Here is a 26,756-nt window from a genome sequence, read left to right as displayed (position 1 = left end):
GGAGCTGTTGTAAGCGCATCCCTAATCCTGGCGCTGTGAGAAGACAGGAGAAGGAGACAGAAGGACAGAAGGACAGAAGGACAAAGCGAGAACAACAGAGACCCTGTCTCCAACCCTGTGGAAGGCACAGTACCTGAGGTTGTCCTTTGACTTCCATACATTTGCCATGGCAGCGTCACACACACACACACACACACACACACACACACACTTGAAAGCATAGGTGCAAAATGTTTGCCAAACTAATGAGTCTGCTCAGGCTAGCCTCCTTTGTCAGTTTTCCAAGTGCCTGTACTTTCACCCTAGGCTTTTTTTTGTAATGTATTTTATTTACGTGTGTGTGTGTGTGTGTGTGTGTGTGTGCCTGTGTGAATTTGTACCACGTGCATGTAGAGGCCAGAAGAGCCTCCCCTGGAGCTGGAATTAGATGCCGTTGTGAGCATCCCTGGAGGAACTGAGAACCAAACTTAGTTCCTCTGCACAAGCCCCACAGGTTTTTGTCTGCTGGGCAAGCACTCTTGTCACTCACGTACACTTCAAGGCTCATATATAAAGTTTTGTTTGTTTGTTTGTTTGTTTTTGTTTTTGTTTTGTTTATTTTGGGGGTGGTGTGAAGAGGGAAGTTAAAACACAAGTTATGAAAGAGTGAGGTGATGGAGTGAGGGACGAAGAAAGTTTTCGTGTTTAGAAGAGGAGTGGGCGGACCAAGGCAAAGTCCAAATGTCTCCGAGTCAATGCTAATCCAGAGCCACTGTTTCCGTCCCCCTCCTTCATTCTTTCACCCCATCTGCCCCCCTTTCCTCTTCCCCCTCTCCAAAGCTTCTATTTCTTTCTGTGTCTGCTGGATGGTAAAATAAACTCTATACAGGCTTTCTCGGTGGGGGGTCTCTTATTTTGTGTGTCTTTATATGCTCATGCATATAGCAAAAATGGGGTTTCTCCTGTTGATTCTCTTTGTCTCTGTGTGTGGCTGTAAGGAGGGGTGAACCCAAAGCTTCAAACACGCCAGGCAAGTGCGCTACCACTGCCTGTAGCCATAGTCCTCTTTGCACTCTGAGACAGAGACTCAGTAAATTGGTCAGGGTAGTCTTGCAGTCTGTAGCCAAGGCTATGACCCTTCTGCCGCAGCCTTCAGAATAGCTTGAATTCCAGGCCTGTTCCAAACAAATCTAGCCAGCCAGCTCGCTGTTTCTCTTTCTGTCTGCCTTCATTTTCCTCGCCCTTCCTTCCTTCCTGCTTCCTTCTTTCCCTTCCTCCTTCCTTTCTTCCTTCTGTCTTTCTTTCTTCCTTCCTCCTTGCTTCCTTCCTTGCCTGCTTCTTTCCTTCCTTCTTCCTTCCTTCCTTCCAGCCTTCCTTCCTTCCTCCTTGCTTGCTTCCTTGCTTCTTGAGAAAGAGTCTCCATATGTAGCCCAGGCTAGCTTAGAACTTACTATGTGACTCAGGCTGGCCATGAGCTCTTCCTGTCTTGGCCTCTGTAATGCTCAGATTACAGGTACAGGCCACAAAACGGTGCTAAGACAAGATCCATTTCTACAAAGCTAAGTGGGCCTGAGGGGGAAATCTCTACTTGCATCTGACAGTCCCCTTGGCCCCCAGTCAGTAGGCGAGAACGTCATACTGTAAAGTGTGCTGCTCTGAGTCCACCACACACCTGCATCCATCCCTCCTCCCATTGTGATGGCTAAAGTTATGTTTTAAGTTTAAATTACTGTGCTTTACGAGACCTGTAAAACAAAAATACCTCTAAACTGTAAGTCTCACTTGGCCAAGGACAGATGGCTTCCTGTAATGCTGCTGGGGACTGTTGTCCATGTACAATAACAAAGCATGTGTTTTCACTTCGGTAAACAAGTGTGGTTGCCCCAGCTGCACAGGATGGTGCTTGATCACATGTGGGGGGTGGGGGGAGCACAGGTGGGGGTGGGGGGAGCACGGGGGGGGGCAGGGGGAGCACGGGGGGGCAGGGGGAGCACGGGTGGGGGCGGGGGAGCACCGTGGGGGGGGTGGGGGGAGCACGGGTGGGGGGCGGGGGAGCACAGGTGGGGGTGGGGGGAGCACGGTGGGGGGCAGGGGGACCACGGGGGGGGGCAGGGGGAGCATGGGTGGGGGCGGGGGAGCACCGTGGGGGGCAGGGGGAGCACGGGTGGGGGGCGGGGGAGCACAGGTGGGGGTGGGGGGAGCACGGTGGGGGTGGGGGAGCACAGGTGGGGGTGGGGGAGCACAGGTGGGGGTGGGGGGAACACAGGTGGGGGTGGGGGGAGCACGGTGAGGGGCGGGGGGGATGTGCATAGGCAGGAAATATGTCAGGATGTATGCTTATTCCCAGTTGGAATAAGGCAGGAAGTAAATCGTCTTGTGAGTTCTGCTCTTCTAAACCTCTGACTAATGTAGTGGAATCCCAGGTACGGATCTGGCCTGCATCCATTGTTCTGCCTAGAGTTTAATAAAGCTTCCTCAAATGTGAGCTCACATTTGGCTCAAAAACTGTGTGATATTGGGCTTATGCTTATTGGGATTAAGACTGTGTTAAATTTCAACACACACACACACACACACACACACACACACACACACACACACACACACACACACACACACACACGCCCCTAAGGTGCCTATTTAACATTTCAAAGCAGACCTGGCCTCCAGGTTCTCCCAGCATCCCTCAGTCCTCACCTGTACCTGGGGTAAGGCTGGCACACCCCACCTTCTACCTTGAGCTTTCTAGGCTAGGGGCCAGCTGCCCTTCTCCCAGTGGCTAGTCCCTATATAATCCAGATATTTTGGTTACCTGCCTCTTTCTTCCTTTTTCTTTCTTTCTTCCTTCCTTCCTTCCTTTCTTTTTCTCCTTCTGTCCCTTTGGCCTCCTGGATGCTGTACTTGGTCCCCTCTCTCCCTTCCCCTCCCCCTCTCCCCACATGGGTCAGGGTCATGACGACTCCAGACTCTCCCAGGTGTGCCTGCCTCCGCCTCTGCTCTCCCACACATCTACAATAAATTTTCTCCTCCACCACTTAGCAACAGTCATGTCCTTCCTTTCCTTTTTATTTCTTCCCCCACCCCTCCCACCCTGTTCACACTGTCCCCGAATTACATAATTCCATCCTGTGTCCTTGTTTCTTCTAACACCCTGTAGGCACCCCTTCTTGTAGGTGGGTGAAGGTATGAGTTGGGGGGCGAGGGAAGCAACACAGTGTCTTTACCAACTCATCCCAGCCATAGGCTAAGGAAAATAAAACCGTAGTTCTTTCTTCTCAGGGAGGGCACTTGCTCCCCGATCCATTTCCAATCCATTTCTCTCAACCCTACTCTCATGAGGCTCCACTGTCAAACAGATTTTTAAAAAAAAAATATTTGACCAGGCATGGGCGGCATAACTGTAATCTCAGGACTCAGAAGGCATAAGTGTGAGAATCAAAGCAAGTTTAAAGCCCGCCAGCCTGGTTTGACAAAGGAGATCCAGGCTAGCCCAGGCTACATAGTGAGCCCCTGTCTCAAAAAGCCTTTAAAAAGCAGATAATATGAAGCGATAATAACTTTTCAAATGTTTCCTGAAATATGACGGACTGAGGGATGACTCAGTGGGTAAGTGTTTGAGTGAAAACCTGAGGACTGGCAAGCAAGTGAAAGCTTGAAATGGTGGTGCTTTCCTGACCCCAGAGCTGGGGAGGGGCCATCTGGGAGCAGAGACAAGTGGATTATGGGGTTTCAGGGCCAGTCAGTGTAGTTGAAACATAGGGCTCCAGGTTTAGTGAGAGACCTTGCCTCAAAAAATAAGGTAGGTGGTAGAGGTAGGCACGCGATGCTGTCTTCCAGTGTCTATATGTGTGTATGTGGGCAAGCAGATCTCTATACACAACACAACACACACACACACACACACACACACAGTAAAAATAAATAAATAACTGTTTCAGCCAGGCGGCGGCGGTGGTGGCGGCACATGGGTTTAATCCCAGCACTCTGGAGACAGAAGCAGGTGGATCTCTGAGTTCAAGGACAGCTTGGCTACACAGAGAAACCCTGTCTCAAAAAAAAAAAAACAAAAAAAAAAAAAAATTAAAAAAAAAAAAAAAAAAAAAAGCTGTGTCAAATATAGAAACAAGAACTAGAATGGACCATTACTTTGAACTCGTTTCCTGGACTGTGTCCTCTTAGACCAGACTAAAAATCACAAAACAGAGTCACTCGTGCTAAGTTCTGTTGCCAAACTGAAACTTAAGCTGTCATGTGACCCTTCCAGGAAACAGAGAGCTACAAGGCAACCTTCTTAGATAAGCTGGTGTCAGGTGTTGCAGTCAGGTTCTTCCTGCCTTTTTTTTTTTTTTTTTTTTTAACAGCTCTTACTAATTTTTTTTTCATTTATTTTATGTGTTTGGGTGGTTTTGTCTACATGCGCATACATGCCTGCTGCCCAAGGAGCCCAGTAGAGGATGTTGGCTCGTCTGGGACGGTATAAAGTGCTGGGATTAAAGGTGTGCACCACTACGTCTTACTTTTTTTTTTTTTAAAGACAAGGTTTCTCTGTGTGTATAGCCCTGGCTGCCCTGAGCCAATGGTTTTGTGGCTCTCATCTCTCAGATTCAGAGAAGGAAATTCATGGACCAAAGAGAATGAGTTTTAGAGAAAACTTTGTTATAGATTTGTAGGTGGGAACTTAAAAGGGAGGGAAGGAGAGAAGGAGGGAGAGAGCACAAAAAAACTAAAGCTGAGCTCCTGGATAGCAGGAGCGGTTCCAGGAAACAAAGAACCATCTAACTGTTTCTCTAGGGCCTTTTAAAAGGCCAGGCAGGACGTCGTACACCTTTAATCCTAGTTTTCATTAGGCAGAAGCAGAAGGATCTCTTAAGTTCAAGGTCTGCCTAGTCTTCGCGTAGTGAATTCTGGGACATCAAGGACTACCTAGGAAGCACCAACCGAGGCCCTTGCATAGACAGTACCTGTGCTCCCTACAAGATGTAGCTGATGGCCAGCTCAGGCTTCATGTGGGCCCCCTAGTAAGGGGAGTGGGGTCTCTCTCTGACATGGACTCTCTTACCAGCTTTTCAATCACTTTCCCCTGGCAGGACTGCCACTGGGCAAGAAGATACACTCAGTCCTGATATGACTTGAGGAGCTGGGGTGGATGAGAATTGGGGGGGGCCTCACCATTTCTGAGGAATAGGGGAGGGGGACGTGGAAAAGGGAGGAAGGGTGGGACTGAGAGATGAGGAGGGGATGGGACTACAACCAGGATGTAAAGTGCATACAAATTAATTTTTTAAAAAGGGTTATTTCTCAGTAAATAAATAAATAAATAAATTATGCCAGAAACTAGAGTGTAGTATGGGGGGGGCAGAGGGGTGAGTTGGTCAGCCCAGTTAACCCAAGCCTTCAGCCCTAAGTGCAGCCCAAAGTGGGGGAAAACAAAGAGGGAGTTAGAGCACAGAGAACTGGGCCTCTCATCTGGCTGCCCTGGCCTCATCCAGGACAGAGGAGGAACGGATGCCTCGGGGTCCCAGGCCTGTGTGAGCAGTTTCTGCTGCCTAAGTCCCAACACACCCCCCTTCTAAAGAAGTAGGCCCTAAAGTCTTTAGGAACCAGAGCACCAAACACTTTTATCCTCTAGCCAAGGCAGGGCCAGAGTCAAGCTTGGCTTACGGCTGAGGATATGAATGGAGAGAAAGATCCTTCCCCGGTCTGACCAGGTATCTATCTCCTGAGCTCCCTCATTCATTTCTGACACATCGACGACTTTGTCATTTCTTTTCTCAGCTGCTTCTAAATCCCAACTGATGTAGGCTCCCAGTTCATCATCTCTCCTTTGACTACCTAAGATTCTAGCTCAGATGCAGGCACACCAAATGTTCCGCCATCAAGGAAAGCACGAGGCCCAGTTATCTCTAGCTCAGTCTCCACATGCTCCCAAATGTTTACAAGTCATCCTAACCATCAAACAAAACCGTCTGGTAGACCAGATGGCAGTTTTTGTTCAATGTTTTCTCCTCCCTTTACACTTTGTGTTTTGTTTGGTTTGGGTTTTTGAGACAGGCTCTCAAGTAAAGCCCCAGACTGGCCCTGCACACACCGTTCATGAATGTCCTTGGACTCTGGTCGCCTTGTCTCCCAAGTGCTATATTGCAGTAGACATGTCATCCTCGGACTTTGTGTGCCCCACTTTGGTGGCCGTTTTCTCCTGAAAACTGGCAGCCTTCTGTGTTAACTGAAGGGTCAGGCTTTGGACGTATGGCCTCATGGGAGTTGTTCACTGAGGTTTTACCAGGGCCAGTTCTTCCCACTGGGTTTGGTATTCATGCTGCTGATTCATGGAAATGCAAGGAGACTCCAGGCACGGGGTAGTCACCCCTCATGTGTGCCTTTCTAGGTCAGCCAGGAAAGGAACTCCTGACCCGAGAACAAGGTATTTTGTTTCCGTTTTTAATTTTTCTTCACATTCATTTGTGTCAGGGGGATGAGATATACACATGCCCTGCCATTTGTTTGGAGCTCAGAGCATAAATTAGAGGAGTCAGTTTTCTCCTCCACTTCCCCAGGATTGAACTCAGGTCATCAGGCTTGGCGGCAAGAACCTTTACCTGCTGAGCCGTTTGCCAGCCCGAAGGTATGTTTTTTTTTTTGGGGGGGGGGGCCTCAGTAGGAGGCCACCACATGTTTCAGAGTGTTCTTTTTGTTTGTTTGTTTGTTTATTTGTTTGTTTTTCGTGACAGGGTTTCTCTGTGTAGCCTTGGATGTCCTGGACTCACTTTGTAGACTTGGCTGTCCTGGACTCACTTTGTAGACCAGGCTGGCCTCAAACTCACAGCGATACACCTGCCTCTGCCTCCCGAGTGCTGGGATTAAAGGCGTGCGCCACCACGCCTGGCTCAGGGTGTTCTTTCTGACACCTCTACCTGCTAAATTAATTAGAAGGAACTCACAAGCTTTTATCATCAGCCTCTTTGCAACGGTCCTAAACTAAATGGGACAAGGTGGCAATGAAAATGAGCAAGAGACAGGAAGACGAAGTTGAAGGAGAGATAAACCTGTTTTTTTATGATCCCAAGTGCAGGATCGGGCGGGTCTTGTGAGAACAGGTGAGGTTAATCCACTAGAAGACAAACCACCTCGTGCGGGAGCTTGATTGTTGTCAGCTGAAAAGATCCCGTGAGCAGACTCTGGGAGGAGATCTATAAATGAGCCCAGAACTGGAGGTGAGGCCTTTGGAGACTTGGGACCGTTTTTGGCTGTTGTTCATCGCTCCACTTTGGGACACTGCTAGAGAGAACCGCTTGAGGGAAGGCTTCGGGGCTCCGGCTCCTGCTGAGGTTCTGGGGTTCTGGTTACTCCAGGTTCCAGCAGAAGAAATCCTGCTGATTACGCCAGGAGAATCGTTCCTCGGAACTGGTATCTTTACGGTTTTGTTATTCTTTAATCCTCTTTTCCTATTGTTTCGGTTAGTCGGGTTATAAGTGGCGTACGCACGGTTAATAAGTTTGTAATAAAATATATTGGTTAACAACCAAGGGCAATACATGCAGTAAACATCGAACCCCTACCCAGATCTAGCCAATGGACAGGACATTCTCCACAGGTGAGTGGAGAGTGAGGTCTGACTTTTACATGAACTCTGGTGCCCCATATTTGACCACATCCCCTGGATGGGGAGGCCCGGTGGCACTCAGAGGAAGGATAGCAGGCTACCAAGAAGAGACTTGATACCCTATGAGCATATACAGGCGGAGGAGGTCCCCCTCAGTCACAGTCACAGGGGAGGGGAGTAGGGGGAAAATGGGAAGGAGGAAGGAATGGGAGGATAGAAGGGATGGGATAACAATTGAGCTGTAATATGGATAAATTAATAAATAAATTATATATATATATATATATATATATATATATATATATTGGTTAAGAAAACGGAACCTATACAAAGTCAGGTGTTGGAAGAGTGCTAGGAGAAGAAAGGCCAAATGTTAGCAACAAATGTCCTGGAAAAAAAATGTTTGGAAGCCATAATAGGATGCCCAATAGACCAACCAGCTTAGAATAAACCAGAAAGCTTTCAACCAAAACAAAAGACAGGGTGGGGGTGGAGCAGCAGTTTCCTGAAAGGACTAACCATTATCCGCTCTGAGAGGGCAGCAAGGATGATGCCAGCTGGTGCTGGTACCTGGTGCCAATCCTGATGACTCCTCAGGTGAAAACGAATCATCTCTGAGGTCTCACATCACCGTTCTTGGTCCACAGGGATTAAGAGACACTTCTGAGCCAACTATGAGTACCCGTGGCTGGGAGCAGTGATTCGAGCAGTCCCTAGTGGCATGTTCCACTGTGGAGGAGGAGGTGACATACATGTTTTATAGTCACAAAACAAAACCAAGCCCCCAAGTCACTGTATTTACGGAGTGCATCAGCGGGGACATGAGAAAGGAAGAGTTTTAAAGGTTTCAGATGTCATCTTTTGATCTTCTAGGCTTTGGGGTTTGGTGGGAGCGAGTGGCCCCCCCGCCAAGTTTAACGGCACATTCCCAGAGTTGTCCCTAAGAGTCACAAAGATACAAACTCAGATAGAGCTAGTTAAAGACTGTTAAAGGGAACTAAAGATAGCCCAGTGTCACACTGACTCACAATGTGCAACATTCGAATGTCCCTTCACGATGCAAAGTGGCAGTTCAGCCCTTGGCTAGCGGGATGTTCAACCCAGATAGGGCTTCTTCGGGGCACATCTAGAACAGAAAGACAGCACAGCATTTTTTTTTTTTTTCTTCCTGTAATGTAAAGTCTTGCCCCTACAAGAACCACCCCCACGCCCCCAGAGTCCTCACGGTCCTATCTTCTACTCAAACCTTGGTGCGGCAAATATTTACTGAGCGCTTGTATGTGCTGGGCGGGGCTAGGGACGCTGCAATAAACCAAGCTAGCTGCTGTCTGTCATCTGAGGCTGCCTTAACCCTCCCAGGCCTTTTCGACTTCCTGATTATCTGGTCTCACTCTCTTTTGCCTTCAGATGTGAAGAACCCAGTCCCCGGCTAGATTGCTCACACCAGCATCCTCGAATGGAGAAGCAAGTCATGTTTAAAGTGAGAGCTCTCTAACACGAAAGGGGCTTGGGGGGGTGGGGGGTCTGTTAGTTCAGTGGTAGAGCACTTGCCTAGCTCACACAAGACCCTGGATTTGATCCCTAGCGCCACAAACACTTGATAGATGTTAAACGCCCTGTTTCAGATTGTATACCAGTGGGTAGCCGTTAAATGCTGGCAAGTGGCTCGACTGAAGGCAGAGCAAAGGGCTGTGGAGTCAAGGAGGCTGGCGGCCGCTGACAGGTGCGCGAGAAGCCTCTCAGTCAGCAGTTCTCCACCGTCAGTATTTACAATTCACAACAGTAGCAAAATCGCACTTATAAAAGTAGCAACAAGGCCAGGGTATGGTGGCGCAGGCCTTTAATCCCAAGCAGAGGCAGGTGGATCGCTGTGAGTTCGAGGCCAGCCTGGTCCACAAAGTGAGTCCAGGACAGCCAAGGCTACACAGGGAAACCCTGTCTTGAAAAATCCAAAATACATACATGCATACATACATAGTAGCAACAAAATAGTTTTATGTTTGGGGGTCCACCACAACATAAGGAGTCATATTAAAGGGGTCACAGCATTAGGAAGGTTGAGAACCACTTTTCCAAGTGAATCAATGAAAGAGTAGACCCAGGAAAGAGGGGTTCATGAGCCCCCCCAAGTCTCCCTGAGACAATGATGGTCTCTGAAAGAGGCATTCTGTTCCGTGTGGTGGCCTCAGAGTAAGGGGTTAATGCTCCAGTAAACAGCCTCTCAACTGAAACCCTGTAAGCAACCCTAATGAAACTCATCTGGTCATCAAAATCCATTAACTAATTAATTAGTATGGGACAACAGAAGGGCTAGGTAGGAAGAGGAAAGGCCTCAGAGGGGGGAACAAGAGATAGCCACTGGTTGAATATGATAAAAAAAAAAAAAAAAAATACTCTGTGCACAAATGGAAATGCCAGGATGAGACTCATTATGTGTATAATTAACATATGCTAATAAGAAATAAGTGAGGTCTGTGAGGATGGCCCAGTGGAGGCGAACTTCCAGAAAGGACTGGAATTAGAGCCCCAGAACACTTGGAAGGAAGATAGGAGACCCCACCCCCGGGGGGGGGGGGCAAACTTGTCAGCTGGAGGAGGAACTCCAGAGAGAAGCTGCCTAATTAAATACACAGAGGAATTCAGGATGTCAGCCTCCCCTGACTGCCAACGTACATGTAGGAGCACCCGCATACACACGTGAACCCACGCACGGAATAACACGAACATGAAATCAAACACTTAATTTTTTTTTTTAATTTTAAAAGTATGAGTCAACAAACCAGGCTTGGTGAAGTTCGCCTTTAATCCCACCAGTGAGCAGTGGAGGAGGTGGAAGGATTAAGAAATTCAAGGTCATACTTAGCTACCCAGAGAATTCCAGGCCAGCCCAGGCTACTACCTGCGACCCCGTTTCAAAACAAAGCAAAAGAATGTTTCAACAGAAACAGACTGACCTAGGTCGGATAGCTATGTCACGGAGCCTTGTAATCTAGGCACAGAGAATGCCAAGTCCCTCCTAGATGGTGGAGGTAGGGTGCCAGAGGACACTGCCTCCAAGACACCCGCACAGGCACGCACGCACGCACACCAAGATAAGCCCCGGGAGGCAGGAGCCGGGGAGAGCCACGCAGGGTCACCGCCCCGCGAGGTGTGGCCGCTGCTGCTCCCAGGTTCCTCTGTTCGCTTATTACGCCCCACCTAGGGCCCAAGGTACTGTCTCCGCCCTCTGAACCCCGGGAAAACCTAGGTGACCTGGGAGATCCGTTCGTACGTTGGTGTGGGACTTGTGGAGACTGCGGGGCGGGAGACGTAGAAATTGAGGTGCGGGGAGTGACGCCTTGCAGGAGGCTGCCCCGCCCCCCTCCTCCTGATTTCGCTGAGGAGGGAGCCGCCCCGTTCCCGGCCCTAACTGGCCCCCAGGCCGCGAGGAGCTTCCAGGAGGTGGAGACGGAGCCGACCTGCAGAGATGGAGGCGACTAGTACCTGGGCGCTGCTGCTGGCGCTGTTGTCGCTGCTGCTGCTGCTGGCTCTGGCGCTGCCCAGGACACCGGCCAGAGGCCACCTGCCCCCGGGGCCCACGCCGCTGCCGCTGCTCGGGAACCTCCTGCAGCTGCGTCCCGGGGCTCTGTACTCCGGGCTCTTGCGGGTGAGGGGACGCGGGAACATCCTAACCAGGGGATAGGGACTTTGGAGTGGGGGGGGGGGGGCATCTTCTAAGTGCCAGGGCAGATGAGCCTTGGCTATCTTAGGGAGGAGGCAGAAGCAGGGGTTCTCAGGGGAAAAGGACTACGAATGTCTTAAGCCACAGACTCGAACAAGTTGATGTGGGCTGGGCAAGGGAGGGAGGGTACCCAGGTTGGGAAGGGCAGAGCTCACTCAGTCCTGGAAGCTGGACCCCAGGGGGAAGTGATCCTAGAGGGGCAGCGGGGGCAGGTAGTCCTTGGCTAAGAAAGAGAGGGAATGCCCTGGAAAGGGGACTAGAGCTGGTGGGGACACAGTTCACAAAGGTCTAGAAAGAAATGACAGGAGGACCCAGAGAGGAAGCCCCCCCGCCGCCCCCCCCCCCCCCCGTCGCAGGGACCCAGAGAATGCTGGAAAGTTAGTGAGCTGCGACCAGAGCTGCAAAGGACACACTCTCTAGAGGAGAGGTGGGTGAGCTTGTCGTCCCGCACTCCACCCTCGCACCCGTTAGAAAGGGAAGAAGCATCTGGAAGCTGCAGGGGGCTGAACAGAGAGCATCCTGGGCTGAAAGGATCTGCCTCAGAGACTCCCCGAGTGGGGGGGGGGTGTAGCTCAGCTAAGGAGGGAGCTAGGAGTTCTTGCCACCCCGTGGGAGGATGGGGAGGCAGTCCCAACCTGCCGGGTTGGTGGTGGGGGGTAGTGGGGAGTCAAGTTCTCCATTCAAAAATATTCTCGGGAACTTTAAGGACAGAAAAGGGAGGGTGGGCGGTTAAGGGAGAGATAGGAGACGTGCTCCTCAGGCAGCTGAAGTGAGGGTTAAGAGTTTAGCAGAGGTTGAAATGAACAGCCAGATAGTGGGAAGGGGGAGATTATGGGGAACCGAAGCTGTTTGTGGATGACCCCAACCAAGATCAGAGGTTAGAGCCTGGTAGGAAGTGAGAGGGAAGGCAAGAGCATGTATTTAAGACCCATACACTCAGCAGGAATGGTGATGGCGGACCGCCCTTAATCTCAGCGTTCACAGGAGGCAGAGAAATCTCTGTGACTTCCGGGCCAGCCTGGTCTACTGAATTCCAGGCCGGCCAGAGCAACACAGGGAAACCCTGTCTGGAAGGACAAAAACAAACAAAACAAAACAAAAAAGTGCAAAGTGGATCTCCTGCTCCCACGCCACACACTCGCATGCAAAAAGAAAACAGCTTCCCAAACAGATACTTTTGCTTGGGGGTTGGAAAGGGACCAATTCCTGGTATAGTGGGGGAGGGGGGTGCGGGGAGGGGGGGGAGGCCAAAAGAGAGACCACGTGACTTATCTGAGGCCAAGGTTTGGAACTAATAACAGCCAGGCTGGCAGAGGCAGCTCCTTGGGACCGGCCACTACCCTCTTCTCCCTCTCTGTCCCCAGCTAAGTAAGAAATATGGGCCCGTGTTCACCGTACACCTGGGCCCCTGGCGCCAAGTCGTGGTCCTGGTTGGGCACGATGCTGTTCGCGAGGCCTTGGGAGGTCAGGCTGAGGAATTCAGTGGGCGGGGATCGTTGGCAACGCTGGACAAGACTTTTGATGGTCATGGTGAGTCATGAGGGCAAATGGGGGCTGCTGGGTTCTGCCCTCGCTTACAGATACCGAAGAGGTTGGGTTTTTTTTTGTTGTTGTTTTTTTTTTTTTACAGGTGACTTACTTAATGATTCCCTTTCTATGAAATAGGGTGATATTGGCACCTGTTCACTTAGGGCTGTAATAAGGATCAAGTGGAAACTGGGCTGTGTCAAGTGAGTGCTAACTATAGTGATAATCATTACTACTCCCAGGGCTATTAATTGATAGACAGGCACTCACAGCATAGAAACTTGATCGCGTGTGGCGATCCATGTCTGCAACCCCAACATTTGATAGACTCAGGCCAACCTGGGCTGCATAGTGAGTTCAAGGCCAGTTTGGGTTATATATTTTAAGACAAATGTGACCCTGTCTTGAAAAAGCCAGGACGAGGGATACATAGTTTGCTGGTAGGGAATACATAGAACCCACCAGTGACGGTCACAAGTCTTACTCAGTGGAGAGTGCTTGCCTAGAGCCCCTGCCTAGAATCCCCCAGTGAGGGGCTGGGGGCGTGGCTCAGTGGTGGAGCCCCTGCCTAGAATCCCCCAGTGAGGGGCTGGGGGCGTGGCTCAGTGGTGGAGCCCCTGCCTAGAATCCCCCAGTGAGGGGCTGGGGGCGTGGCTCAGTGGTAGAGCCCCTGCCTAGAATCCCCTAGTGAGGAGCCAGGGCTGTGGCTCAGTGATAGAGCCCTGCCTAGAATCCCCTAATGAGGGGGCAGGGGATGAGGCTCAGCAGAGTAATTTCCTAAAATTCACCAATGAAAGGCTAAGGGGCATGTCCTCTACAGCCTGTGTAAGGCCATGGATTCCTTGTCCAAGCCAAAAAAAAAAAAAAAAGAGAGAGAGAGAAGAGGGTTAGGGGGCACAAAACAGCAAAATAATTCTTTATGTTAAAGCATGCACAGCATGTGTGGAGCCCTGGCTTCATTCTTCACCACCACAGAAAAGCCTGGCAGCGTAGTGGTGACTAAGGAGCACACTGCCTACTTCCCCTAGAGCACCCAGACAGACCTGTCATCAGACAGTGGCCTCTCAGAGGAATGGGCCACAGTGGGAGGGGCAAGCTAGCATGGGGGGTGGGGGTGGAGAACCTAGGATTCTAGGAATCCACAGGCTGTGCCTGACTCACCCAATTCGCTGAGGGATGCCCAGGAGGCCTCCAGAGAGAGAAGATGTCCGAGCTGAAGTTCCTCGGCTAGAAGGGAAGTTGTATCCAGGCGATAGGACTCCCAAGGGCAGGCGCATTGAGGAGGAAGGAGAAGAGCGCATTCCTTCAGCCCCCAGTTTCCCTGTGCCTGATGCTTTCTTAGCCACTAAGGACACAGAGGTGAGCGAGGCAGGTGCAGGGTCTTCTCATCGTGAGAGGCCTGTGACACAACGACATAGAGGGGGGTAGAATTCTCAAATAAGCAGTACAGCTTTGAGAACACACACACACACACAATGTGAGGGGAGGTGCTTTCCTGGAGTGTGGGGTAGGGCAGTAGGGCTAGCAGCAGGCTTCTCAGAGGAGGTGACATCTACGCTGATGGAGAGCCTCACGGATGGGGAAGCAGCCGAGAGTGGGTGAGTCAGGGGAATTGCTAGGCGTTCAGGCCAGCCTAGGCTGCATAGCAAGACCATCTCAAAAAAAAAAAAAAAAAAAAAAAGAATCCATGGGGCTGGAGAGATGGCTGAGTTTAAGAGCACCGTCTCCTCTTCCAAAGGCCCTGAGTTCAATTCCCAGCAACCACATGGTGACTCACAACCCATCTATAATGAGATCTGCTGCCCTCTTCTGGTGTGCATGTAGGAAAAACACTGTGTATGTGATAAATAAATAAAATATTTAATAATAATAATAATTCATAAATAATTAAAAATTAAAAGGATGGGGGCAGAAGAGATGGCTCAGCAGTTAAGAACACTTGCTGTTCTCACAGAAGCCCTGAGTTTTGTTCCCAGCACCCACACTAGGTGCCTCACAATAGCCTCTACTCCAGTTTCGAGGGATTTGACATCCTTTCCTGGCCTCTCCAGGTACCTGCACACGTATGAACATACAGAGACACAAACATACACGGAAATAAAAAAAAAAAATAGAGTAAATCTTTTAAAATAAGTAAAATGATGGGCTGCAGCTAAGGATGTACTTAAACATTGTTTTTCGAGACAGGGTTTCTCTGTATAGCCTTGGCTCTCGCTTTGTAGACCAGGCTGGCCTCAAACTCACAGAGATCCACCTGCCTCTGCTTTCCTGAGCACCGGGATTAAAGACGTGCACCACCACACCAGGCTTGGGATGTACTTAGGTAGTAGAGTCCTCACAGAATCCACCAGTGAGGGGCTGGGGGCGTGGCTCAGTGGTACAGTCCCTGCCTAGAATGCCCCAGTGAGGGGCTGGGGATGTGGCTCAGTGGTAGAGCCCCTGCCTAGAATCCCCCAGTGAGGGGCTGGGGGTGTGGCTCAGTGGTAGAGCCCCTTCCTAGGATCCCCCAGTGAGGGGCTGGGAGTGTGGCTCAGTGGTAGAGCCCCTGCCTAGGATCCCCGAGTGAGGGGCTGGGGGTGTGGCTCAGTGGTAGAGCCCCTGCCTAGAATCCCCCAGTGAGGGGCTGGGGGTGTGGCTCAGTGGTAGAGCCCCTGCCTAGAATCCCCCAGTGAGGGGCTGGGGGTGTGGCTCAGTGGTAGAGCCCCTGCCTAGAATCCCCCAGTGAGGGGCTGGGGGTGTGGCTCAGTGGTAGAGCCCCTGCCTAGAATCCCCCAGTGAGGGGCTGGGGATGTGGCTCAGTGGTAGAGCCCCTGCCTAGAATCCCCCAGTGAGGGGCTGGGGGTGTGGCTCAGTGGTAGAGCCCCTTCCTAGGATCCCCCAGTGAGGGGCTGGGGGTGTGGCTCAGTGGTAGAGCCCCTGCCTAGGATCCCCCAGTGAGGGGCTGGGGTTGTGGCTCAGTGGTAGAGCCCCTGCCTAGAATCTCCCAGTGAGGGGCTGGGGGTGTGGCTCAGTGGTAGAGCCCCTGCCTAGAATCCCCCAGTGAGGGGCTGGGGGTGTGGCTCAGTGGTAGAGCCCCTGCCTAGAATCCCCAGTGAGGGGCTGGGGGCGTGGCTCATTGGTAGAGAGCTTAACAAGTGCAAGGTGTAGGTTTATGTCCAACAACTCCTTAAAGAATGCAAGGAGGGCCGGCCGTGGTGGCACACACCTTTAACCCCAGCACTCAGGAAGCCGAGGCAGGCAGATCTCTGTGAGTTCAAGGCATACAAACAGAGGAAATAACAAGGGTGCAGGTGAGGATTGGGGAATCGTGACGCCTTTGAGGAAATGAGAGGAGTTACCGTAGATGGTTACTGTAGCTAAAGTCACTGTGGCTCTGGCATTCACTTAGCAGGCCTGTGAGTCACACCAGAGCAGCTGAGCTCTGGTTTTCTGAGATGTATGCATTTTCAACAGGGAAAAGGCTGTAAGGTGAGTAGACCTAAATGCTAGAAGCCCAGGGAAGGGACCAGCCGGACCAGGACAAGGGCTAAGGATCGAAAGAAATGGTATTTGGAAGAGACAAGACCATAAGACAGGCCTAGGCTTCTGATCTGGGTGGTGGGGCTGAGGTGGGGAGAAAAGCTAGCTTCAGACATGAGGAGGGCTGAGGGCAGCCTCCAACTGCTGAGATAAGCCAGCCTTCAACAAGGGCTGCAGCGCCGCGGAGCTCAGAGGGGGAGATGTGTGCAGAGCAGGGTCTTGGGCAAAGGAAAGGGCCATGTGACGTCAGCCTTCTTTCATTCTGCTCATATTCTCACTCACTGTGGCCTCATGGGGGCCCATGGTGCTCCAGACATGCTGGGATGGACAGACGGGACAAACAGGGATTCGAAGGTGATGACTGCCCCGGCTTAAGTTCAAAGGATAAAGAGCTAATTCAATTATGCACTTACGGAGCACTTACTGAGTTATTGCACACGCGTGCACCCAAGCACCCCGTCACACACATGTACAGGACTTCTGCCTGACTGGTAGAGATTCAGGACAGGGTCCTGGGGACATGTCACTGGGGAGGAAGGGACCGGTCCCTTCTTGAATCCAGCCTTCTACGCAGGGGTTTTCTTTGCCAATGGGGAGCGCTGGAAACAGCTGCGGAAATTCACCCTGCTTGCTCTACGGGACCTGGGCATGGGCAAGCGAGTAGGCGAGGAGCTGATCCAAGGGGAAGTGCAGAATCTGGTGGAGGCGTTCCAGAAGACGGAAGGTCAGTGGGGTGGGGCCAACAAATCCTTCCAAGAGGAAAGGAAACCATCTCCATAGTTCCTGGGTGGTGGTGAATCTGCTGGAGGGGAAACTGGGGTTGGGGTAGGGGATGGCTTTGCTCACCTCCTCACTGACTCAGTCCTCAGCCCTGACTGTCCCTAAGCATGTTTTCTCCCCTCCCCTGTCCTCCCTCTTTATCCCCTACCCCCCCCCCTTTTTCTTTCTTGTTTTGTTTGTAACAATGAAATTTCACTAGTTAAGCCAGGCTGGCCTAGAATGGCTGACGTGAGCTAGCACACCTGGCTCCTTTTGTTGTTGTTGTTGTTGTGTGTGTGTGTGTGTGTGTGTGTGTGTGTGTGTGTGTGAAGTACTGTTTATTTGATATCATACATAAACCACATAAGTGGCTTTATGTAGTAAAAGGCAGCATCCTTGACGCAGGGGATCGTAATTAAATCGGCATCGTCAAGAATAGACGGTTGCTTCCTGACATTTAACCATTGCCTGTAACAGGCCAATGAACACAAACTGAAACACAGGCCTTCTTGTTTCTGAGACTGTGATAGAATGTTCCTCCCCACTCCACCCCTGCCCCACCCCTCCCCCGTGTTTAAACATGCTTATTTTGCCCAATTAAATAAATCTCAAGTATAAAACAAACCAATAGTTCTAAGGGGACAGCCTCATCTTTGTGGAAAGCAGAGCATCACTCATTACGTCCAATCTTAAGAAAGGGAGAGCAGGGCTGCAGAGATGGCTCAGTGGTTTTAAGAGCACTGGCTGCTCTTCCAAAGGACCTGGGTTCAATTCCCAGCACCCACATGGCAGCTCACAACTGTCTGTAACTCCAAGATCTGACACCCTCACACTAATGCACACACTAACTAAAATTAAATAAAATATTTTTTTTTTAATGTCATATCCACTTTACCACAAATTAGTTCACCTAAACCAGGACGGTCCAACAAAAACATAGCTCGCCGTTCACGATCTGAATGTTGGCAAATGAACTGAGTCACGGTACATACTAAAAGCCACAAGCCCTTTGTTTTACAATAAACAAGGAAGTGGAACTGCTCAGTAGCGGCCTTTTTAAGACAAGCTATTAGGTCTGCCCTTTCTCCCTTCTTAATCCAGTAAAGATAGTTTTTGGCCCAGATGTGTACCTGTAGGAATTTTCCAAATACTCGATCTGGGTACCCTCTCCCTGGGTGACGACTTTGTTCTCGTTGGCATCTGTGTTAAGAGAATCCAGTGGCCTGGCCTGGCTTCTGCCCTAAAGGACCATGGTGATCTGGTCCAGCCTTATGCTTGGCCCCCTTCTCCACAGTGTGGCACTGGACACGCCTATTTCTAACTCACTCCCAGCTGGTCGACATCACAGACGCTACAGCCCAAAGACAGACATCCAGTGTGCTCTTCCCCCCCCCCACCCCCCACACCTCTCTCTCTCTCTCTCTCCTTTTGTTTTTGTTTGAGACATGGTCTCACTCCACAGCCCTGGCTGTCCTTGAACTCCCAGCAATTCTCCTGTCTCAGCTTCTCAAGGGTCGGTATGACAAGTGTTGAGCCACCACACCTAAACTCTAATTCTCTTTCTACACCTTTCTTTGTCTACTCCTGATTTCTCTCTCTCTCTCTCTCTCTCTCTCTCTCTCTCTCTCTCCCTCTCTCTCTCTCCCTCTCTCCTTCTCTCCCTCTCTCCCTCTCTCCTTCTCTCCTTCTGCCTTCCATGCCTCCCAGGATGCCCATTTGACCCGTCCCTGCTGCTGGCCCAGGCCACCTCAAATGTCATCTGTTCCCTCATGTTTGGCATCCGTTTGCCCTATGAAGATAAAGAGTTCCAGGCTGTGATCCGGGCAGCAAGTGGTACCTTGGTGGGGATCAGCTCCCCGTGGGGCCAGGTAAGTGGTGGGAGCCTTCTCCAGCCTCGGGGCTCCATGTCAGATGCTCTGGGAATGAGCTGCCTCTTCCTGCACCCACAGGCCTACGAGATGTTCTCCTCGCTGCTGCAGCCCCTCCCAGGCCCACACAGGCAGCTCCAACACCACCTGGGCACCCTGGCTGCCTTCGTTATGCAGCAGGTACAGCGACACCAGGGAAGCTTCCACGCCTCGGTTCCTGCACGTGACGTCGTCGATGCCTTCCTGCTGAAGATGGCACAGGTGTGGAAGCGCGGGAGAAAAAAGGGTCCTTCTTGTTCTTGAGTGTGACTACTGGCCTAGCTAATAGTCCGTCTACTTAGCATCTGCTGAGTCCTTGTCCCTGGGAGGAACTCAGGATGGGACTCTGGAAAGCAGCCTGCTATACGGAGCTTTCTTCAGGGACTCAGAGCTCCTGAGGGTCTCCATTAGTCCCCTCCCTTTTTATTTTTGGTGAGATAGCATCTTAATCTGTAGCTCAGGCTAGCTGGCTGGCCTGGAACTCACCCTGTAGCCTAGGCTGGCCTGAAACTCACCCTAGGACCTAGGCGCTAGCCTGGAACTCACCCTGTAGCCCAGGCTGGCCTGGAACTCACCCTGTAGCATAGGCTAGCCTGAAACTCATCCTGTGACCTAGGCTAGCCTGGAACTCACCCTGTAGTCCAGGCTGGCCTAGAACTCACCCTATAGCCTAGGCTGGCCTGAAACTCATCCTGTGACCTAGGCTAGCCTGGAACTCACCCTGTAGCCCAGGCTGGCCTAGAACTCACCCTATGGCCTAGGCTGGCCTAGAACTCACCCTATGGCCTAGGCTGGCCTGAAACTTACTCTGTAGCCCAGGCTGGCCTGGAACTCATTCTGTAGCCCAAGCTGGGCTGGAACGTGCAGAGATCCCCCTGCATCTGCCTCCCAAGAGCTAAACCACAAGACCTGGTTTTAACTCTTCCTTCTCTACCTACATGTCTCTGTGTGGGAAATGTAGCTTAGTTGGCAGAGTCCTGCCGAGCATGCAGGAAGCCCTGAGTTCCACCACTAGCACCACATGAGCTGGGTGTGGGAGCTCACACCTGTGATCCCAACACCTGGGAGACACATCTTCAGCTATATAGCAAGTTTGAGGCCAACCTGGGCTATAGGTGACCCTGTTTCAAAAAAGGGAGTAATGTCCCAGGGAGTAAAGATGCTTAGCACCAAGTCTGACTATCTGTGTCTAATCCCCGGGATCCACACAGCGGATGGAGAGAACCAACTCCTGCAAGTGCCCTCTGACCCTCACACGCGTGCCACAGCACAGACGTGCCCACACGTGAAATTTTTAAAAGAAGTTTGGTTTTGTTTTTCTTTCTTTCTTCCTTTCTTTCTTTTTTCTTTTTCTTTTCTTTTCTTTTTCTTTCTTTTTTTTTTTTTTAATCTTGAATCTCAGCTGGCGGTTGTGGCACACACCTTTAATCCCAGCACTGCAGAACAGAGGTAGACGGATCTCTGAGTTCCAGGCCAGCCTGGTCTACAGATCGAGTTCCAGGGCCGCCAGAGATACAGAGAGACCCTGTCTGGAAAAACCACACACACACACACACACACACACACACACACACACACACAGAGAAATCATCATCATCATCATTTGTTAATATTGTGAATATATTACATATTGATATATATTAATAATATGCTAATATATAAGTAACGTGTTGCTTATTATATAAATAATCTAGAATCTATACCCCACTTAATTAGCAGTTCCTAATTTCTCAACAATTATTTCAATACTCAGGAGAAACAAAACCCAGGTACAGAATTCACCGAGAAGAACTTGCTGATGACGGTCACGTATCTGCTGTTTGCTGGGACGATGACCGTTGGCGCCACCATCCGCTATGCCCTCCTGCTCCTGCTAAAACACCCTCAAGTCCAACGTAAGAAACTGTCCCTGCCAGGCGGGCCCCCCCCGCACCCCCACACCCCCCAGAACCAGAGTGATGGTGCCAGGGCACAGAAGGTGCAGGGAGATGGAAGTAAGCATGGATTCCCCATTAGGGTTCCCTGAACAACGTGGGCTTCTAGAACTACTGACCACAGTACAAGACATAGTGAGAGGCAAGGCAGGACATGTCACCTGTATACTATGCCTTGTCCCCAGTCATGGGGAGCCATAGAAGGACCTTGAGCAGGGAAGACATGATTCAGTTTGCATTCATTTATGTATTTTTTTTTTTTAATTTGAGATAGGGGCATACTCTTTAGCCCAGGCTAGCCTGCTACTCACTGTGTAGCCCAGGTTAGCCTCTTAACTCAGGGTCCTGGCTTGGCTTCCCAAGTGCTGCGTTTGCTTATGGATGTGAATTAACCCACACTCGGCTTTTTAAAAAAAAAAAAAAAAAAAAGTGCATCTTAGAAGATCTTTGAGCCACCATGAGGGGATGAATTGTAGGAGACCCAGTGGCTGGAGCTCCAGCCTAGAATCTCAGGAGAGGCGGGAGGGGGAGGCTCAGGAGCCACTGGCGAGAGGTGGGGGTGTGACTCAATGGTAGAGTGATGCCTAGCATCCATCAGGCTCTGGGCATCATTCCCAGTTCCCACACCCCAACATGCACACTGGATTGCTGGATTGTACATGATGGGAGGATGCTAAGACCTCAGGAAGGCTGACAAAGCTGAATAATTAAGAAGACAGGCCTAGGCCGGGCGGTGGTGGCACACCCCTTTAATCCCAGCACTCGGGAGGCAGAGGCAGGCGGATCTCTGTGAGTTCGAGGCCAGCCTGGTCTACAAAGTGAGTCCAGGACAACCAAGGCTACACAGAGAAACTCTGTGTCAAAAAAAAAAAAAAAAAAAAGACCGGCCTAGGTCAGGCTATGGAGACATGGTGGGGGTTGGGGGGCGTAGGGGTAGAAAAAGCAGGTTGTGGGGGGCAAGAAAGGGCTTGTCCAGGGGAGGGCTTGAGTTTCTAGCTGGGAAGCTGAGGGCAGTGGCCTCACCCTGAGCTAGGGACAGCAAGGATGAGGACGGAGTTGGTTTCAAAGGGCTGCTGAACAGGGATCGTGGGTGGCTCGTGCCTGTAATCCTAGCACTCAGAAGGCCTGACGCAGGGTGATTGCCACAGACCAGCCTTTTCTACATAGCGAGTGCCAGCCTTGGCTACATAGTAAGGCCCTGTCCCAAGAGAAAGGGGATGGGGGGACATGGAAGGGTGGGGGAGGGTATTAAAGTCACCCCCAGAAGGGCCTAGGCCTACAAAAGAAGAGAAGTCCAAACTCCACAAGGCACTGGATCAGGACCGGAGATTAGAAATGATAATCAGGCCTAGGAAGATGGCTCGGAGGGTAAGAGCACCTGCTGCGCAAGCATGGGGACCTGAGTTCAAATCCCTACCACACATGTAAAAAGCTTAGCATGCCTGTAACCCCAGAGCTAAGGGAGGAGGGGACCGAGATGGGAGAATCCCTGGGATTTGCTGGCTGCCAGCCTGTATAGCTCCAGGTTCAGCGAGGGGCCCTGTCTCAAAGGAATAAACTGGGGAGTGATAGAGCAGGGCACCAATATCCTCCTGGGGTGTGTGTGCAAACATCCCCACCCCCACCCCTACGCACACAAGTAGAGTCATCATCCAGGTGTGGGAGTGCACACCAGTAGCCCCAGCACTTGGCCTGTGAGGCAAGAGCATATAGTGAGTTTGAGTTACACTCGACGCTGTCTCAAAACAAACAAAACCACAGCAAAACCAGTGACAAAGAGTTAAGGGGTCATGGCCAGAGCAGAGGCTGGACCTGAGCCTGCAGCAGTGAAGGAGGAGGAAATGGGTAACAGACCAGGCTGGGAATGAACCGCCCACCTCCACCCCCACCCCCTAAGGAGTTCAATGTTTCCAGCTAAATGCTTGAAGACTAATGCAACAGCCCGGCCCAATAGGCAGCACTTAGAGACCTAGCGATGGTACTGAACTCCGCAATGACCCTGAGTGACTGCCTTGGCTCTAGGAGCCTCCGTGGAGATCATTAATGGTTCTCGGCATGTCGGGTGTGGTAATGCACGCCTTTATTCTCAGCACTTGAAAGGCAGAGAGGCAGATGGATTTCCGTGAGTTCTAAGCCATCCTGGTCTACTAGGTGATTTCCGGAGCAGCCAGGGCAACATAAAGAAATCCTGTCTCAGCCGGGCGCGGTGGTGCACGCCTGTAATCCCAGCGCTCAGGGTGGCAGATGCAGATGGGTCTCTGTGAGTTCGAGGCCAGGCTGATCTATCAAGGGAGTCCAGAACAGCCAAGGCTACACACACATTGCACTCACGCGCACAGAACAAACAGAAAAGCAACTCAATACCAGTTTTAGTTTCCTGGAGTTAAGACAAAGTAGATCCAATACCCCATAAAGGATGAACGAGACCCCAGGCCTACTTGCTCCTCGCCTGCTGCCAGCCCTTACCCCCAAACGACTGCTGCACAAGATGAGGCTCCCAGGAAAAGGGTCGCAGGATGTATCCCACGGTTGACCCGCATTCCTCCCCTTGCGTGCAGAGCGTGTTCGGGAGGAGCTGATCCAGGAGCTGGGTCCCGGCAGGGCTCCGAGTCTGAGCGAGCGCGCTCGGCTCCCTTACACGGATGCAGTTTTACACGAGGCACAGCGGCTCCTGGCATTGGTGCCCATGGGAATGCCTCACACCCTCACGAGGACCACTTGCTTCCGAGGATACACTCTGCCCCAGGTAGGTATATGGCACGGCCAGAGCAGTTATCTCTGAAATCTCTGCCTCTGCCTCTGTCTGCCTCCTCGCCCCAACCGCCACCCCTTTCTCTCTGGCCTCCAAGTGAAAAACAGTTCAGGCCTACAACCACGAGGGGGCGATATATTCCCAATCCTGAGAAAATATCCGCAGCGTGTACTCAAATACTTAGGTTAACTCTGCTGTTTTCTTAGCTGAAACTTGAACAAATCGCTTCATCCACTGAACCTCAACATATTTCTCTTATAAATTAGGAATAATAATAATAATAATAATAATAATAATAATAATAATAATAATAATAATAATAATAATACTCATTTGAACTTGTAAGTTCATGCTTGTAAACACCCACCTCTTAACAGCTTGTATGTAACAGGTGCACACAGGTGCCCTGTGTACGTACACACAAGGACAGCCACAATGTCATAACAACACCTTACGTTGGGCCAGCTATTGTTCCGGACGCTTTCTGTTAGTATTATTTTCTTTCATCTCCAAAACCGTCCTGTGTAATTATCCCACTCGTTTTTACAGAAACTAAGATCTGTATGTATGCACCCAGCCAGAGAGTGGAAAGACAGGATTTGAACCCAGAACCTAAGTATTCGGTTCAACCCAACAGTCCCAGGGTGCTTTGCCTGGAGCTCCTTCGCCTTCACAGCTCATACCCGATGGGCCAGACTCCCTAGCAAAGAACGTCATGCCCCTCTCCCCAGGCTCCCCTACCTGCCCTCACCATCTTAACATAGCAGCCACAAGAATACGCAAGCTCTGCTCTGGCCTGGTGTGGGGGGGGGGTGCAACCCTCCCGGCCTGAGGCCTTCAAGGACGGCCCTCCCACACACACCCTTGACTTGGCCTCCCTGAGACACTGCCCCCAGAGAGCTGGCTTCCTACAGCCACAGCTTACTCTGGATCACAGCATACTCCCAGAATTTCAAAACAGTGTAAAAATAGCCCGCTCTGCCAGCCTTCCCTGGGGACTTCCTTCGGCTATGGCTTGTGTTCTCCTGGCCTTAGTTTCCCCCTTCTCTTTTATAGTCCAATCTCCCCACCATGTGGTACCAAGGCCTCTCACACATTACGCAAGTGTTCTACCATGGACCTACATCCCTAAACATGCACCCTTTTTTTTTTTCCTTTTTGTTTTGTTTTTTGTTTTTCGAGACAGGGTTTCTCTGTGTAGCCTTGGCTGTCCTGGACTCACTCTGTAGACCAGGCTGGCCTCGAACACACAGCGATCCACCTGCCTCCGCCTCCCAAGTGCTGGAATTAAAGGTGTGCGCCACCACTGCCCTGCTTTTCTTTTTCTTTTGAAATAAGATCTTGTTAGGTAGCTTGGGCTCACCTTGAACTTGCTGTCTTGCTGTCTTCCTATCTCAGCCTCTGGGGTGCTGAGATTACAGGCATGTGTCACCACACTCAGGCTCTCTGTCTTTCAATCGGGCGAGCTATTATCTCCTTCCTGGCTTAATCCAGAGAGTCCCGGTAAAAAGGAGCAGCGAGGCCACTGTGTGCACCTGTTATATACAAGGCAGCGAGTGTGCATACCCTGTTAGTCCCAAGCGGTGGCCCGCACCAGCTATACCAGCACTCAGACACTGAGGTAGGAGGATTGCTGCAAGTTCAAGGCTAGCCTGGGCTACATAGTAAGACCCTGTCTTGAAAGAAAGTTGGAGCAAAAGAGAGAAAGGAGAGAGAGTCACAGGCACAGAAGCGTTCTTTTTTTTTTTTTTTTTTTTAAGATTTATTTATTATACATACAGTGTTCTGCTTGCATGTACACGTGCCCACCAGAAGAGGGCACCAAATCTCACTATAGATGGTTGTGAGCCACCATGTGGTTGCTGGGAACTGAACTCAGGGCCCCTGGAAAAGAGCGAACAGAGCTCTTAACCGCTCAGCCATCTCTCCAGACCCCAGAAGCGTTTAATTAAAGAGTGTATAGTGGGGCTGGAAAGATGGCTCAGCGGTTAGGAGCACTGGCTGCTCTTCCCGAGGTCCTGACTCCAGCTCCAGGGTGATCCGATGTTTTTAGCGTCTATGTGTATTTACATACTCGCGCGCACCGACACACACACACACACACACACACACACACACTTTTAAATACTAAAATTAAAAAATATCTAAATACAAATCTTTTTTAAAAGACCTTAAAATTGAATCAAGTTGTATTAACAGTATCAGCATAGGACACTCAGCTGTGTGAGCTTCCACCCTGTCCCCTCAGGGCACGGAGGTCTTCCCTCTGATCGGCTCCGTACTGCGTGACCCTGGGGTTTTCAAGGACCCAGAGGAGTTCCATCCGGGCCGCTTCCTAGACGCCGATGGCCGGCTGAGGAAACACGAAGCTTTCCTGCCCTACTCCTTAGGTATCTACTGGGCTTTGGGGAATAACGAGAGGCTGCGCGTGCCCATCGGGGAGGCATTTCCCTGCACCCCATGGCCTCTGTGGGCTCCCCCCTGTCCTGTGAGCACAGCTGACTCGACCCCTTCCTGCCAGGTAAGCGAGTGTGCCTGGGAGAAGGCCTCGCTCGGGCGGAGTTATGGCTCTTCTTCACCGCCATCTTGCAGGCCTTTTCTCTGGAGACCCCGTGCCCGCTGGGTGACTTGAGCCTGCAGCCAGCGGTCAGCGGACTTTTCAACATCCCCCCAGACTTCCAGCTGCAGGTCTGGCCCACAGGGGACCATTCCAGATGAAGGAAGGGATTTGGAAGGTGGGAGCCACCTGGGGCGGACGAAGTCTGAAGAGTGTGTGAAGCAGCCGTCTCAGAAGCTACACACACGCCATGTATCCAGGCAGCTCTGGAGACCGGGGACCACACCCTCTTATACAACCACAGGGCAACTGATGCAGATGCTTTTTTCTTTTCTTTTCTTTTCTTTTTTTTTTTTTTCTTTTTTCTTTTTTTGGAGAGGGCTGTCTGAACCAGGATCTTGCTAGGTAGCACAAGCTGGTCTCAAACTTGTGATTCTCCTGCCTCCGATTGCTGAGCGCTAGAAACACAGGTATGCACCACCACGAGCCGCGTAGGCTTTC

At 51.0% G+C, this 26,756-nt stretch overlaps 1 protein-coding gene across 1 annotated transcript; it reads left to right on the top strand.

The window, feature by feature from the left end:
• The first annotated feature begins 10,570 nt into the window (after window positions 1-10,570).
• Window positions 10,571-26,492, top strand: LOC127203774 (cytochrome P450 2S1). Its single transcript, XM_051162640.1, has 9 exons — window positions 10,571-11,225; window positions 12,665-12,830; window positions 16,921-17,070; window positions 18,813-18,973; window positions 19,055-19,234; window positions 20,766-20,907; window positions 23,505-23,692; window positions 25,947-26,088; window positions 26,220-26,492. The coding sequence occupies exons 1-9, from the start codon at window positions 11,046-11,048 to the stop codon at window positions 26,414-26,416; spliced, it is 1,506 nt and encodes a 501-aa protein (XP_051018597.1). The 5' UTR covers window positions 10,571-11,045; the 3' UTR covers window positions 26,417-26,492.
• Window positions 26,493-26,756: the final 264 nt, after the last annotated feature.

This window comes from Acomys russatus, chromosome 19 (genome assembly GCF_903995435.1).
Source record: "Acomys russatus chromosome 19, mAcoRus1.1, whole genome shotgun sequence".
NCBI classification, from domain to species: Eukaryota; Metazoa; Chordata; class Mammalia; order Rodentia; family Muridae; genus Acomys; species Acomys russatus.
This window is presented reverse-complemented; position numbering and strand designations above follow the sequence as displayed.

Coding starts and splice junctions, on each gene's coding strand:
- LOC127203774 (XM_051162640.1), top strand. CDS start 11,046: ATGGAGGCGACTAGTACCTGGGCGCTGCTGCTGGCGCTGTTGTCGCTG. Junction 12,831..16,920: donor CAAGACTTTTGATGGTCATG/GTGAGTCATGAG, acceptor CCTTCTACGCAG/GGGTTTTCTTTGCCAATGGG. Junction 23,693..25,946: donor GAGGATACACTCTGCCCCAG/GTAGGTATATGG, acceptor CTGTCCCCTCAG/GGCACGGAGGTCTTCCCTCT.